This window comes from Megalopta genalis, chromosome 6 (assembly GCF_051020955.1).
Source record: "Megalopta genalis isolate 19385.01 chromosome 6, iyMegGena1_principal, whole genome shotgun sequence".
Lineage (NCBI taxonomy): Eukaryota > Metazoa > Arthropoda > Insecta > Hymenoptera > Halictidae > Megalopta > Megalopta genalis.
The window spans coordinates 19,851,824-19,866,041 of record NC_135018.1 but is presented as its reverse complement, the minus strand read 5'-3'; the positions used below and the strand labels follow the sequence as shown (position 1 = coordinate 19,866,041).

The following is a 14,218-nucleotide window of genomic DNA, read 5'->3' as shown; positions in this document are numbered from 1 at the left end:
TGAGCCATTTTCGGGACACCCTGTATATCAGAACTGCAATGAGGTACCAAATAATTTGTACCTAAATAAAATGCGTAAATCAAGTATGATATTAAATCTGACATAGAAAACCATTTGCATAAAAGATTTTTAATCGATCACGTACAAAACGTGCGACATGAAGTCCAAGACGACCATTCCTCCGATGTAAAAGATGATACTATGTAATGCGTCAGTTATTATAAGTATCTTGTCCTCTTTTAGCAAATATACCATGTTCACATAAATAATACAGTACAAGAATCCGTTAAGGGCACTAGCAACACAAATCGCAGCAATCCACATGTAAATGTACCGATGATCGATCACAACGTTCAGTTTCATTAGGATCTGCTCCGTCTCAGCGATATTCTTTCTCAAAAGTGACATTTCCTGTAAAGGAATCTTAATTTGAAAAAATTCTTTTTTGTTCATGGAAAATGGCCATGGAGTCTCCCATGGTTCATGGTAGAGGTCTTTAAGGTGAGAACTTTATTTGCAAGCAGGTGAATTTGATTTGCAAAAGGATGAGTGCAACCTGCGAAAAGGTCAATTTGATATGCAAAAGGCTGAACATAATTTGCAAAGGGTAAGAATATGAATTGTCCCATAATTATGTTATCACTTAGAATGGGGTGATTCCTATGGGGTGATTCCTATAAATTTGAAGTAACTTTTTTGAAGTAACTTATCTTGTTGCCTCATTCCAAGTAATAGCAAAATTAACGAGAAGCATTTTAGCCATTGTGTTCAGCGAACTAGTAGCTTTAACATTTGAAAGCAATTCAAGTAATTTGGGAGTTAATATATATAATTATAATATAATGTATATAATTATAATATAATATATATAATTATAATATAATATATATAATTATAATATATATATATATATATAATGTATATAATTTAAAAGCAATTCAGTTAATTGGGAAGTTTTAAAGTAGTTATTGCGTTTGAAAAGGTGAACGAATACTTTTTTCCAGGAGTCGTAGCAGCGTATTACTATCATAAACACTCTAAAACAGGGGTGTCAAACTCAAAAGCTAACTTGGGCCATAATAATAAATAAACAATGCTTAACTTTAGGTGGGCCGCAAAAAAAAATCAATGTTCATAGAAACAAATATTTTTATTTTGACTATAGTACATTTCAATAAACATATATAAAGTTAAATTATTGTTTACGTCCTGATACTTGACATCAAAAATGTTCATCTCGGGCTTGACACCCCTGTCGAGTTTGACTCACCCCTCGAGTTTGACACCCCTGCTCTAAAATATAATTATATTCTAATACATACGTGCAATTGATATTTTTGTATCGCCTACCTTGTAATACTTCCAGCCTAATATTTGCATAGTAAAAGTAGACAGAAAGCCGAGAACCGACACGATCACGTATACTACAGATCCTAGATCGTTAAACGAAAGCGTCTGTTCAAGTGAACAATCGAAGTACACGGAATAAAGGAAACATGATGTCAGTATTGCCTTATACAGAAGGCTCAACAGTAACCAAAACCATGTATTGGAATAGTTGAGTGTTCTCACACCTGCCATGCGATTCAGCATAACGACAATCGTCGTTGTACTGTCGAAAGTGCGAGCCTTCATTGAGAGCGTCCTGCTTTCTTCTCCCTTTCGGTGTAATTAATTTATGCTCTTCGAAGTCCTCGAACGATATATTTATGATATATTAATCCCCGAAACGAGGACTTTCTCTTCACTCAGGATTCTTCGTTTTCAATCACCGTCGAATACTCTGCCTTTCTCCGACGAGAAACAAGCTTTGCTACTACCGATGATCGAGACACGGGCATTCCGCGTAGATGTAGATCACCTGCGTGATCGTTATTGTCCTGGCGGAACGCGCAGCACCCCGACGATAACAAAGCAATTGCATTAGAGCACAGAGAAAAAGTAACGATTACGGTAATAACGAACCGATCGAATTGTCTATTGAAGTTGAAAGCGTCGAGAAGCATTTGAGATGAGGACGAAGTGAACAAGCAAGAGAGACCATTTTATTTTCAGGTATTTTTGCCTTACAGTTAACGATCGATAGATAACCGAGACTCTTCCGATTAAAAGCCACTTCCGGGTTAAATGACAATGATTTACATCGCGAGCTTACAAATGAGCTCGATTTACACCGTGTTGGGGCTTTATTTTAAGCAGAAGAATCTCAGGTATTCGTCGGTACTATAATTGCAAAAGTAAGGCGATAATTACTGAATATGCAATTTTCTTTATTGCACGTTTATATAGTGGAATGCCTTTAATTAAATTGGACTCTTGGATGCAAGAAGGGCCTGGGTGAAAAAAGCGAGTATCGAGGAAAGAGTCTCCGAACATTATGAAGACAGAAATTTCTTAAAACTCTTTAGAGAATATTTGAAACTTCAATTTTTCTTCTTTTCATATCATTAGTATAATATACTTTTTTAATAACATATTTTATACGATTATTGATGATAACAGCTTCAGGTCCTTTTTGCATAAAATACAAAAATGTGGTAAAAAATGATATTTATTAACATTCTTCGCTATAATTATTAACTTCAGTTGAATGTGGTGAAATTAGATTTTGATCCGAATACGCCTAATGTCCCACTCCACTGTATCATGATCAGAAAGTAGGTGAATATGCCACCAATGCTCTGTAACAAATCAATTGTAAAATTAGCAGGGATTAGTTTGATTTATTTTCACATTTTTATCGTCAAGAAATAAAATCTCTCAGAGTTTCGGTATGCTTTTATACTATATTTTTATAAACTGAACGAGTGTTTTATTTCTTTCATTTGCTCATGATCTCGACAGTTTCGAGTAGGAAAAATCTATTGGAAAATTGAGTTAGATAATAATAATTAGTAATTAATAATACAATTTATATCGCGTCAGATATTTTGTTATATGAACTTCCTATATTTTACCAATTAACTAATGTACACCGAAGTTTCTGATTTCTCAAAAATTGTGAATATTTAAACAGTTACCATGCCGAAAAACAGAATTGCATGACAATGAACGTAAATTAATTTTACAGCTTCAAGTTACTGAAAGAGGGAACACGTGTTATTGATGACAGCATCCAAATGCTGTGTTAGATGTCGTTCATCCTATTTTTAACAACTGTAATTTCTTCGAAGAAAACATTCATTTAATAATAACATTGAGATAAATAAAAGAAACACGTTTACCTGTAATATGAAAACGTCATTCAACCAGAAGAGATGCGTGTCATTGGTGTCCATTTCAGCGAGTGAGACTTGCAGGCAAAATTGTGTGAGCTAGAAGCAAAGAGATCGTGAAAACGAACTTATTATTACTTGCCAATCGTGATACAATTTTTATTTTCTCTAGAATTCAAACCGTATGCAGGACAATCTATTCAAATAGAGGATTAATTTTTGCTGATTTATTTAATTACGGTATCTCAATCTCACAGTTTCTTTTTCATCAAATACAAATTATATTGTCTTCCTGGAATACTTATTAATGTGAAGCTTTTTAATACGACGGTCGACGTGTTTGTTTATTCTCACCTCATTTCTCAACTCGACGTCAGAATTGTGTATGCAGCATGAGTGAATAATGTATACTATCTGCTTTGCCTAAAAATGGAGATGAAAATTTTTAAGTGACTTGAACATTGGAAACCCGTAAAATTTTCTATTTTTAAGCAGATAATGGAATTTGGTTTCATGGATAACAAGTTGACAACGTAGGCTTATATCTACGTTGAATTTTAGACTCCTAGAAGTTTATACTTTTCACCTCTTTGGCGGTCTTCTCGCAGAAGTAGCACGTCACAGCAACTTTCAGCCATGTGTAGATCGCGTCGAGCACATAAAAGCTCAATTCATACGGCGACTCCAAATCTATTTCTGTGTAAATATAATAGAATATCCCAACAACGCTCTGTATGATCACTATCGAGTAGAACATCATCTGAGTGTCGAATATTTTGTTCAGCAATTTCGTAATCGCGCACAATTGCAGATGAATGAATCTGCGAGCAGAAAATATTTCATTATTATAAGTTATTTAATTAATTTTCGATAACCGATGGCTGAAGTCTCATGCACAGATGCAAAGCTCGAAGCTCCACTTCCTATATTGACTATTTTTCTTACCAAGCTGAGCGTCAATTAGGGAGAATTGACTGTACCTGATTTGTTGAAGAATATTGACCTTATCCAAAGTGCACAACTGGCGCTTCATGATTGGAATACCCCCGAATGGTGTGACTTCGTTTGAAGAGAACCACGAAACAATCATTTTGTTATTCGAGTCTTCCGTTTCTGTCGTGCAATCTTCGCCGAAGAACTTCTTCAGAAGATCATTCGTTCGTTTGAAGCCTCCTTCCAGCCAACTGGTATATGGGAACATTGAATATTATTGAACTGTTGTTGCCCTAAGTATTGAAGTATCATCATTACTAAACTATTATATTATTATTGAAATATTAGGCGCCACATTTCTTCCGCATTCTGCTCGTTTATTAAAAAACATGTTCTTGACGTAACTGCTACATATACAGGATATCCCGTTTAACTCGACCATCTTGGATATCTCGCTTATTTTTTATAACAAGGAAATATAATTTTGTCTCGAAATTTCTCTATACATGTACATGTGAAATGCAATTAGAACTACAATGATGTATCAAATAATTTGTATCCAAATAGAATGCATAAGTTTTTGTGTGATATTAAAACGCAAACGGATAATGAAAAAGCACACTTAGAAAATCATTTGCATAACAGATGTTTGAAGCCATCGTCTATGATGTTGTATTTCAGCCATTTCGGATATCGATCACGTACCAAACGTGCGACATGAAGTCCAAGACGACTATTCCTTCCATGTACATCATGATATTGAGAAATAAATCGCTAAAGATAATCATTATATTCCTTCCTTGTAAGGGTCCCATGTATATATAAAATAGACAGAATGAGAATCCGTTAAAGGCAGTCGCAGTACAAATTCCGACAATCCATATGTATATGTACCGATGGTCGACCGCAACGTCTAGTTTCATTAAACTCTGATCTGTTTCAGTGATACTCTTTCTCAAAAGTGACATTTCCTGTAAAGGAAGAATAAGCGGAACAATATAATCAGAAGAAATTTAGAATTCGTTGAATTTCACAATCGATATACTGGGTGTCCCTTAATTATGTTAACACTCGTAAAGGGATGATTGCTGAGGTCGTTTGAAGTAACTTTTTCCTTAACGAAAATGCAAAAGGATTAATTTGGAGTTCCAGAAGGCTAAAAACCAGAACCCTTGAATAAATATGTGGGTCACTGTACAGAGTGACACATAATTATGTTAGCACCCTATAATTAATCAATATCAGTAGCATTAATCGCTATTAACTCGTCACAATTTAATAATTTCTTCGAGGTACCGTCAAAAATTGTTATGCCATTTTCCCAACCAAAATTATATAAAATTGCGATACCATACAATGGTTTAAAAACGCAAACTCCGACTTTCGCAGATGATTATAAAGTACGATTTTAATACATTTTAATTATAAAAATATATTTCATATTGGCATAGAGTATTTCCTGCGACAGAATTAACGCAGCAATGCCGCTAGAATTATCGATTTAGAATACATAGATAGTACGCTGTTATTATAAATATAACAAAATGTAATAATATTCCTATCGATGCACAATAAACGTATTCTCGTGGGCTGCCTACCTTATAGTACTGCCAGCCTAACACTTGCATAGTGAAGATAGACAAAAAGGTGACGATGGTAGTAAATATGTATACTTCGGCTAGCAGGTAGTAAGGCGCTTCTGTCAGATTAAATGAACAGAACAGGTACACGAAATAAATAAAACCTGACATTACGATTGCTTTATAGAGAAAGCTTAGCAATAACCAAAACCGTGTTTCGGAATGTGTGAGCATTCTCGCTCCTATCATGCGATTTAACATGACGACAATCGACGTTGCGTTGTCAAAAGTGACTCTCTTCATCGAGCGTTCTGCTCGCTTCTTCCTCCCGGTTTCAATAATTTATGTCCTTTAGAATATCCCCCTACCCTTAGAACGAGGACTTTCTCTTCGCTCGTGACTCCCTTTGTTTTTAAGAACCGTTCAATTCTCTTCGTTCTGCCAACGGGAAACAAGTTTTGTTGCTAACAATGACCGAGCCACGAGCACACTGCGTAGACGTGAATATTTCCGTAATTGTTGTTGTCCCGGCGGGACGCGGGGCGCTCCGACGATAAGAAAGTAATTCCATTAGTGCTTAGAATAAAACATAACGATTACGACAATAATAAAGGGGTCGAAGCGTCTATGAAGATTGAAAGCGTCGAGAAGCATTTGAGAAGAGTACGAAGTGAACAAGCAAGAGAGACCATTTTATTTTCAGGTACTTTTGCCTTACAGTTAACGATCGATAGATAACCGAGACTCTTCCGATTAAAAGAACTTCCGGGTTAAATGACAATGATTTACATCGTGAGCTTACAAATGGGCTCGATTTATATCGTGTTGGGGCTGATTTTAACCAGAAGAATCTCAGGTATTCGTCGGTACTATAATTGCAAAAGTAAAGCGATAATTACTGAATAAGCAATTTTCTTTATTGCACGTTTATATTCGTGGAGTGCCTTTAATTAAATTGAACTCTTGGATGCAAGAAGGGCCTGAGTGACAAAAGCGAGTATCGAGGAAATAGTCTCCGAACATTATGAAGACAGAAATTTCTTAAAACTCTTTAGAGAATATTTGTAACTTCAATTTTTCTTCTTTTTATATCATTGGTATAATATACTTTTTTTATAACATATTTTATACGATTATTGATGATAACAGCTTCAGGCCCTTTTTGCATAAAATTCAAAAATGTGATAAAAAATGATATTTATTAACATTCTTCGCTATAATTATTAACTTCAGTTGAATGTGGTGAAATTAGATTTTGATCCGAATACGCCTAATGTCCCACTCCACTGTATCATGATCAGAAAGTAGGTGAATATGCCTCCAATGCTCTGTAACAAATCAATTGTAAAATTAGCAGGGATTAGTTTGATTTATTTTCACATTTTTATCGTCAAGAAATAAAATCTCTCAGAGTTTCGGTATGCTTTTATACTATATTTTTATAAACTGAACGAGTGTTTTATTTCTTCCATTTGCTCATGATCTCGACAGTTTCGAGTAGGAAAAATCTATTGGAAAATTGAGTTAGATAATAATAATTAGTAATTAATAATACAATTTATATCGCGTCAGATATTTTGTTATACGAACTTTCTATATTTTACCAATTAACTAATGTACACCGGAGTTTCTGATGTCTCAAAAATTGTGAATATTTAAACTAAATTCACACACACACACACACACACATTTTACAGCTTCAAGTTACTGGAAGAGGGAACACGTGTTATTAATGACAGCATCCAAATGTACTGGACTAGAATGCTGTGTTAGATGTCGTTCATCCTATTTTCAACAACTGTAATTTCCTGGCAGAAAATATTCATTTGATAATAACATTGAGATAAATAAAAGAAACACGTCTACCTGTAATATGTAAACGTCGTTCAACCAGAAGAGATGTGTGTCATTGGTGTCCATTTCAGCGAGTGAGACTTGCAGGCAAAATTGTGTGAGCTAGAAGCAAAGAGATCGTGAAAACGAACTTATTATTACTTGCCAATCGTGATACAATTTTTATTTTCTCTAGAATTCAAACCGTATGCACGACAATCTATCCAAATAGAGAATTAATTTTTGCTGATTTATTTAATTACGGTATCTCAATCTCACAGTTTCTTTTTCATCAAATACAAATTATATTGTCTTCCTGGAATACTTATTAATGTGAAGCTTTTTAATACGACGGTCGACGTGTTTGTTTATTCTCACCTCATTTCTCAACTCGACGTCAGAATTGTGTATGCAGCATGAGTGAATAATGTATACTATCTGCTTTGCCTAAAAATGGAGATGAAAATTTTTAAGTGACTTGAACATTGGAAACCCGTAAAATTTTCTATTTTTAAGCAGATAATGGAATTTGGTTTCATGGATAACAAGTTGACAACGTAGGCTTATATCTACGTTTAGACTCCTAGAAGTTTATACTTTTCACCTCTTTGGCGGTCTTCTCGCAGAAGTAGCACGTCACAGCAACTTTCAGCCATGTGTAGATCGCGTCGAGCACATAAAAGCTCAATTCATACGGCGACTCCAAATCTATTTCTGTGTAAACATAATAGAATATCCCAACAACGCTCTGTATGATCACTATCGAGTAGAACATCATCTGAGTGTCGAATATTTTGTTCAGCAATTTCGTAATCGCGCACAATTGCAGATGAATGAATCTGCGAGCAGAAAATATTTCATTATTATAAGTTATTTAATTAATTTTCGACAACCGATGGCTGAAGTCTCGTGCACAGATGCAAAGCTCGAAGCTCCTCTTCCTATTTTGACTATTTTTCTTACCAAGCTGAGCGTCAATTAGGGAGAATTGACTGTACCTGATTTGTTGAAGAATATTGACCTTATCCAAAGTGCACAAGTGGCGCTTCATGATTGGAACTCCCCCGAATGGAGTGACTTCGTTTGAAGAGAACCACGAAACAATCATTTTGTTATTCGAGTCTTCCGTTTCTGTCGTGCAATCGTCGACGAAGAACTTCTTCAGAAGATCATTCGTTCGTTTGAAGCCTCTTTCCAGCCAACTAGTATATGGGAACATTGAATATTATTGAACTGTTATTGCGTAATTAATAATTATTGTATTTGCTTTGTTCATTAAATATTTAAGTATTATCATTAGTAAACTATTATATTATTATTGAAATATTAGGCGCCACATTTCTTCCGCATTCTGCTCGTTAATTAAAAAACATGTTCTTGACATAACTGCTACATATACAGAATGTCCCGTTTAACTCGACCATCTTGGATAACTCGCTTATTTTTTATAACAAGGAAATATACTCTTTTAATTTCTCTATACATGTACATATGAAATGCAATTAGAACTACAATGATCTATCAAATAATTTGTATCCAAATAGAATACATAAGATTAACTGTGATATTAAAACGCAAACGGATAATGAATAGGCACACTTAGAAAATCATTTGCATAACAGATTTTTGAAGCCATCGTCTGTGATGCTATATTGCAGACATTTCGGATATCGATCACGTACCAAACGTGCGTCATGAAGTCCAAGACGACTATTCCTCCTATGTACATCGTGATATTGAAAAATAAATCGCTAAAGATAGTCATTACATTCCTTCCTTGTAAGGATCCCATGTATACATAAAATAGACAAAATGACAATCCGTTAAAGGCAGTCGCAGTACAAATTCCGACAATCCATATGTATATGTACCGATGGTCGACCGCAACGTCTAGTTCCATTAAACTCTGATCTGTTTCAGTGATACTCTTTCTCAAAAGTGACATTTCCTGTAAAGGAAGAATAAGCGGAACAATATAATCAGAAGAAATTTAGAATTCGTTGAATTTCAGAATCGATATACGGGGTGTCCCTTAATTATGTTAACACTCGTAAAGGGATGATTGCTGAGGTCGTTTGAAGTAACTTTTTCCTTAACGAAAATGCAAAAGGATTAATTTGGAGTTCCAGAAGGCTAAAAACCAGAACCCTTGAATAAATATGTGGGTCACTGTACAGAGTGACACATAATTATGTTAGCACCCTATAATTAATCAATATCAGTAGCATTAATCGCTATTAACTCGTCACAATTTAATAATTACTTCAAGGTGCCGCCAAAAATTGTTATGCCATTTTTCCAATCAAAATTATATGAAATTGCGATATCGTATAGTGGTTTAAAAACGCAACAAATGATTCTTCTGATGTAAGACGTGTAAAGCTCTCCACGCAAACTCCGACTTTCGCAGATGATTTTAAAAACAATTTTAATACATTTGAATAATAAAAATGTATTTCATATTGGCGTAGAGTATTTCCTGCGACAGAAATAACGCAGCAATGCCGCTAGAATTATCGATTTAAAATACATAGATAGTACGCAGTTATTATAAATATAACAAAATGTAATAATATTCCTATCGATGCACAATAAACGTATTCTCGTGGGCTGCCTACCTTATAGTACTGCCAGCCTAACACTTGCATAGTGAAGATAGACAAAAAGGCGACGGTGGTAATAAATATGTATACTTCGACTAGCAGGTAGTAAGGCGCAACTGTCAGATTAAATGAACAGAACAGGTACACGGAATAAATAAAACCTGACATTACGATTGCTTTATAGAGAAAGCTTAGCAATAACCAAAACCGTGTTTCGGAATGTGTGAGCATTCTCGCTCCTACCATGCGATTTAACATGACGACAATCGTCGTTGCGTTGTCAAAAGTGGCTCTCTTCATCGGGCGTTCTGCTCGCTTCTTCCTCCCGGTTTCAATAATTTATGTCCTTTAGAATATCCCCCTACCCTTAGAACGAGGACTTTCTCTTCGCTCTTCGCTCGTGACTCCCTTTGTTTTTAAAAACCGTTCAATTCTCTTCGTTCTGCCAACGGGAAACAAGTTTTGTTGCTAACAATGACCGAGCCACGAGCACACTGCGTAGACGTGAATATCTCCGTAATTGTTGTTGTCCTGGCTGGACGCGGGGCGCTCCGACGATAAGAAAGCAATTCCATTAGTGCTTAGAATAAAACATAACGATTACGGCAATAATAAAGGGGTCGAATTGTCTATGAAGATTGTAAGCGTCGAGAAGCATTTGAGAAGAGTACGAAGTGAACAAGCAAGAGAGACCATTTTATTTTCAGGTACTTTTGCCTTACAGTTAACGATCGATAGATAACCGGGACTCTACCGATTAAAAGAACTTCCGGGTTAAATGACAATGATTTACATCGTGAGCTTACAAATGGGCTCGATTTATATCGTGTTGGGGCTGATTTTAACCAGAAGAATCTCAGGTATTCGTCGGTACTATAATTGCAAAAGTAAAGCGATAATTACTGAATATGAAATTTTCTTTATTGCACGTTTATATTCGTGGAGTGCCTTTAATTAAATTGAACTCTTGGATGCAAGAAGGGCCTGAGTGACAAAAGCAAGTATCGAGGAAAGAGTCTCCGAACATTATGAAGACAGAAATTTCTTAAAACTCTTTAGAGAATATTTGTAACTTCAATTTTTCTTCTTTTTATATCATTGGTATAATATACTTTTTTTATAACTTATTTTATACGATTATTGATGATAACAGCTTCAGGCCCTTTTTGCATAAAATTCAAAAATGTGATAAAAAATGATATTTATTTTCATTCTTCGCTATAATTATTAACTTCAGTTGAATGTGGTGAAATTAGATTTTGATCCGAATACGCCTAATGTCCCACTCCACTGTATCATGATCAGAAAGTAGGTGAATATGCCTCCAATGCTCTGTAACAAATCAATTGTAAAATTAGCAGGGATTAGTTTGATTTATTTTCAAATTTTTATCGTCAAGAAATAAAATCTCTCAGTGTTTAGGTATGCTTTTATACTAAATTTTTATAAACTGAACGAGTGTTTTATTTCTTTCATTTACCCATGATCTCGACAGTTTCGAGTAGGCAAAATCTATCGGAAAATTGAGTTAGATAATAATAATTAGTAATTAATAATACAATTTATATCGCGTCAGATATTTTGTTATACGAACTTCCTATATTTTACCAATTAACTAATGTACACCGGAGTTTCTGATTTCTCAAAAATTGTGAATATTTAAACTAAATTCACACACACACACACACACACACACACACACACACACACACACACACACACACACACACACACATTTTACAGCTTCAAGTTACAGGAAGAGGGAACACGTGTTATTAATGACAGCATCCAAATGTACTGAACTAGAATGCTGTGTTAGATGTCGTTCATCCTATTTTCAACAACTGTAATTTCCTCGCAGAAAATATTCATTTGATAATAACATTGAGATAAATAAAAGAAACACGTCTACCTGTAATATGTAAACGTCATTCAACCAGAAGAGATGCGTGTCATTGGTGTCCATTTCAGCGAGTGAGACTTGCAGGCAAAATTGTGTGAGCTAGAAGCAAAGAGATCGTGAAAACGAACTTATCATTACTTACCAATCGTGATACAATTTTTATTTTCTCTAGAATTCAAACTGTATGCACGACAATCTATCCAAATAGAGAATTAATTTTTGCTGATTTATTTAATTACGGTATCTCAATCTCACAGTTTCTTTTTCATCAAATACAAATTATATTGTCTTCCTGGAATACTTATTAATGTGAAGCTTTTTAATACGACGGTCGACGTGTTTGTTTATTCTCACCTCATTTCTCAACTCGACGTCAGAATTGTGTATGGAGCACGAGTGAATAATGTATACTATCTGCTTTGCCTAAAAATGCAGATGAAAATTTTTAAGTGACTTGAACATTGGAAACCCGTAAAATTTTCTATTTTTAAGCAGATAATGGAATTTGGTTTCATCGATAACAAGTTGACAACGTAGGTTTATATCTACGTTGAAGTTTGGACTCCCAGAAGTTTATACTTTTCACCTCTTTGGCGGACTTCTCGCAGAAGTAGCACGTCACAGCAACTTTCAGCCATGTGTAGATCGCGTCGAGCACATAAAAGCTCAATTCATACGGCGACTTCAAATCTATTTCTGTGTAAACATAATAGAATATCCCAACAACGCTCTGTATGATCACTATCGAGTAGAACATCATCTGAGTGTCGAATATTTTGTTCAGCAATTTCGTAATCGCGCACAATTGCAGGTGAATTAATCTGCGAGCAGAAAATATTTCATTATTATAAGTTATTTAATTAATTTTCGACAACCGATGGCTGAAGTCTCATGCACAGATGCAAAGCTCGAAGCTCCACTTCCTATATTGACTATTTTTCTTACCAAGCTGAGCGTCAATTAGGGAGAATTGACTGTACCTGATTTGTTGAAGAATATTGACCTTATCCAAAGTGCACAACTGGCGCTTCATGATTGGAATACCCCCGAATGGTGTGACTTCGTTTGAAGAGAACCACGAAACAATCATTTTGTTATTCGAGTCTTCCGTTTCTGTCGTGCAATCTTCGCCTAAGAACTTCTTCAGAAGATCATTCGTTCGTTTGAAGCTTCTTTCCAGCCAACTAGTATATGAGAACATTGAATATTATTGAACTGTTATTGCGTAATTAATAATTATTGTAATTGCTTTGTTCATTAAATATTTAAGTATTATCATTAGTAAACTATTATATTATTATTGAAATATTAGGCGCCACATTTCTTCCGCATTCTGCTCGTTAATTAAAAAACATGTTCTTGACATAACTGCTACATATACAGAATGTCCCGTTTAACTCGACCATCTTGGATATCTCGCTTATTTTTTATAACAAGGAAATATACTCTTTTAATTTCTCTATACATGTACATATGAAATGCAATTAGAACTACAATGATGTATCAAATAATTTGTATCCAAATAGAATACATAAGATTAACTGTGATATTAAAACGCAAACGGATAATGAAAAAGCACACTTAGAAAATCATTTGCATAACAGATTTTTGAAGCCATCGTCTGTGATGCTGTATTGCAGACATTTCGGATATCGATCACGTACCAAACGTGCGTCATGAAGTCCAAGACGACTATTCCTCCTATGTACATCATGATATTGCAAAATAAATCGCAAAAGATAATCATTACATTCCTTCCTTGTAAGGATCCCATGTATACATAAAATAGACAAAATGACAATCCGTTAAAGGCAGTCGCAGTACAAATTCCGACAATCCATATGTATATGTACCGATGGTCGACCGCAACGTCCAGTTTCATTAAGCTCTGATCTGTTTCAGTGATACTTTTTCTCAAAAGTGACATTTCCTGTAAAGGAAGAATAAGCGGAACAATATAATCAGAAGAAATTTAGAATTCGTTGAATTTCAGAATCGATATACGGGGTGTCCCTTAATTATGTTAACACTCGTAAAGGGATGATTGCTGAGGTCGTTTGAAGTAACTTTTTCCTTAACGAAAATGCAAAAGGATTAATTTGGAGTTCCAGAAGGCTAAAACCAGAACCCTTGAATAAATATGTGGGTCAC

General features: G+C 34.9%; 3 protein-coding genes across 4 annotated transcripts; all 3 read right to left on the bottom strand.

Moving 5' to 3' along the window:
• Positions 1-2,533: 2,533 nt before the first annotated feature.
• LOC117223910 (uncharacterized) lies at positions 2,534-5,422 on the bottom strand. Its single transcript, XM_076522852.1, has 6 exons — positions 4,854-5,422; positions 4,196-4,399; positions 3,802-4,036; positions 3,570-3,638; positions 3,225-3,314; positions 2,534-2,681 (listed from the first exon to the last, which is right to left on the bottom strand). Exons 1-6 carry the CDS (start codon positions 5,114-5,116, stop codon positions 2,583-2,585), a joined length of 960 nt encoding a protein of 319 aa, XP_076378967.1. The 5' UTR covers positions 5,117-5,422; the 3' UTR covers positions 2,534-2,582.
• A 1,486-nt stretch (positions 5,423-6,908) lies between these two features.
• Positions 6,909-10,756, bottom strand: LOC143259636 (uncharacterized). Of its 2 annotated transcripts, XM_076522827.1 has the most exons (6): positions 10,180-10,756; positions 9,244-9,509; positions 8,166-8,763; positions 7,940-8,008; positions 7,595-7,684; positions 6,909-7,056 (listed from the first exon to the last, which is right to left on the bottom strand). In XM_076522827.1, exons 3-6 carry the CDS (start codon positions 8,337-8,339, stop codon positions 6,958-6,960), a joined length of 432 nt encoding a protein of 143 aa, XP_076378942.1. In that variant the 5' UTR covers positions 8,340-8,763; positions 9,244-9,509; positions 10,180-10,756; the 3' UTR covers positions 6,909-6,957. The 2 variants fall into 2 exon arrangements, with proteins under 2 accessions (XP_076378942.1, XP_076378941.1); XM_076522826.1 differs by lacking the exons at positions 6,909-7,056; positions 7,595-7,684; positions 7,940-8,008 and having other exon boundaries at positions 8,339-8,763.
• A 592-nt stretch (positions 10,757-11,348) lies between these two features.
• Positions 11,349-14,214, bottom strand: LOC117223918 (uncharacterized). The gene is made up of 6 exons (XM_076522867.1): positions 13,732-14,214; positions 13,048-13,251; positions 12,654-12,888; positions 12,422-12,490; positions 12,077-12,166; positions 11,349-11,496 (listed from the first exon to the last, which is right to left on the bottom strand). Exons 1-6 carry the CDS (start codon positions 13,992-13,994, stop codon positions 11,398-11,400), a joined length of 960 nt encoding a protein of 319 aa, XP_076378982.1. The 5' UTR covers positions 13,995-14,214; the 3' UTR covers positions 11,349-11,397.
• Between the last annotated feature and the right edge of the window lie 4 nt (positions 14,215-14,218).

What these genes read in the sequence shown, in the direction of transcription:
- LOC117223910 (XM_076522852.1), bottom strand. Translation starts at nt 5,116, where the DNA reads ATGTCACTTTTGAGAAAGAGTATCACTGAAACAGATCAGAGTTTAATG. An exon ending in GACTTCATGTCGCACGTTTG is followed by an intron (nt 4,400 to 4,853) that starts GTACGTGATCGA and finishes CCCATATACCAG; the next exon opens with TTGGCTGGAAGGAGGCTTCA. An exon ending in ATGACGTTTTCATATTACAG is followed by an intron (nt 2,682 to 3,224) that starts GTAAACGTGTTT and finishes GATTTGTTACAG; the next exon opens with AGCATTGGTGGCATATTCAC.
- LOC143259636 (XM_076522826.1), bottom strand. Translation starts at nt 10,464, where the DNA reads ATGAAGAGAGCCACTTTTGACAACGCAACGACGATTGTCGTCATGTTA. An exon ending in TAGGCTGGCAGTACTATAAG is followed by an intron (nt 9,510 to 10,179) that starts GTAGGCAGCCCA and finishes CTTCCTTTACAG; the next exon opens with GAAATGTCACTTTTGAGAAA. An exon ending in GACTTCATGACGCACGTTTG is followed by an intron (nt 8,764 to 9,243) that starts GTACGTGATCGA and finishes CCCATATACTAG; the next exon opens with TTGGCTGGAAAGAGGCTTCA.
- LOC117223918 (XM_076522867.1), bottom strand. Translation starts at nt 13,994, where the DNA reads ATGTCACTTTTGAGAAAAAGTATCACTGAAACAGATCAGAGCTTAATG. An exon ending in GACTTCATGACGCACGTTTG is followed by an intron (nt 13,252 to 13,731) that starts GTACGTGATCGA and finishes CTCATATACTAG; the next exon opens with TTGGCTGGAAAGAAGCTTCA. An exon ending in ATGACGTTTACATATTACAG is followed by an intron (nt 11,497 to 12,076) that starts GTAGACGTGTTT and finishes GATTTGTTACAG; the next exon opens with AGCATTGGAGGCATATTCAC.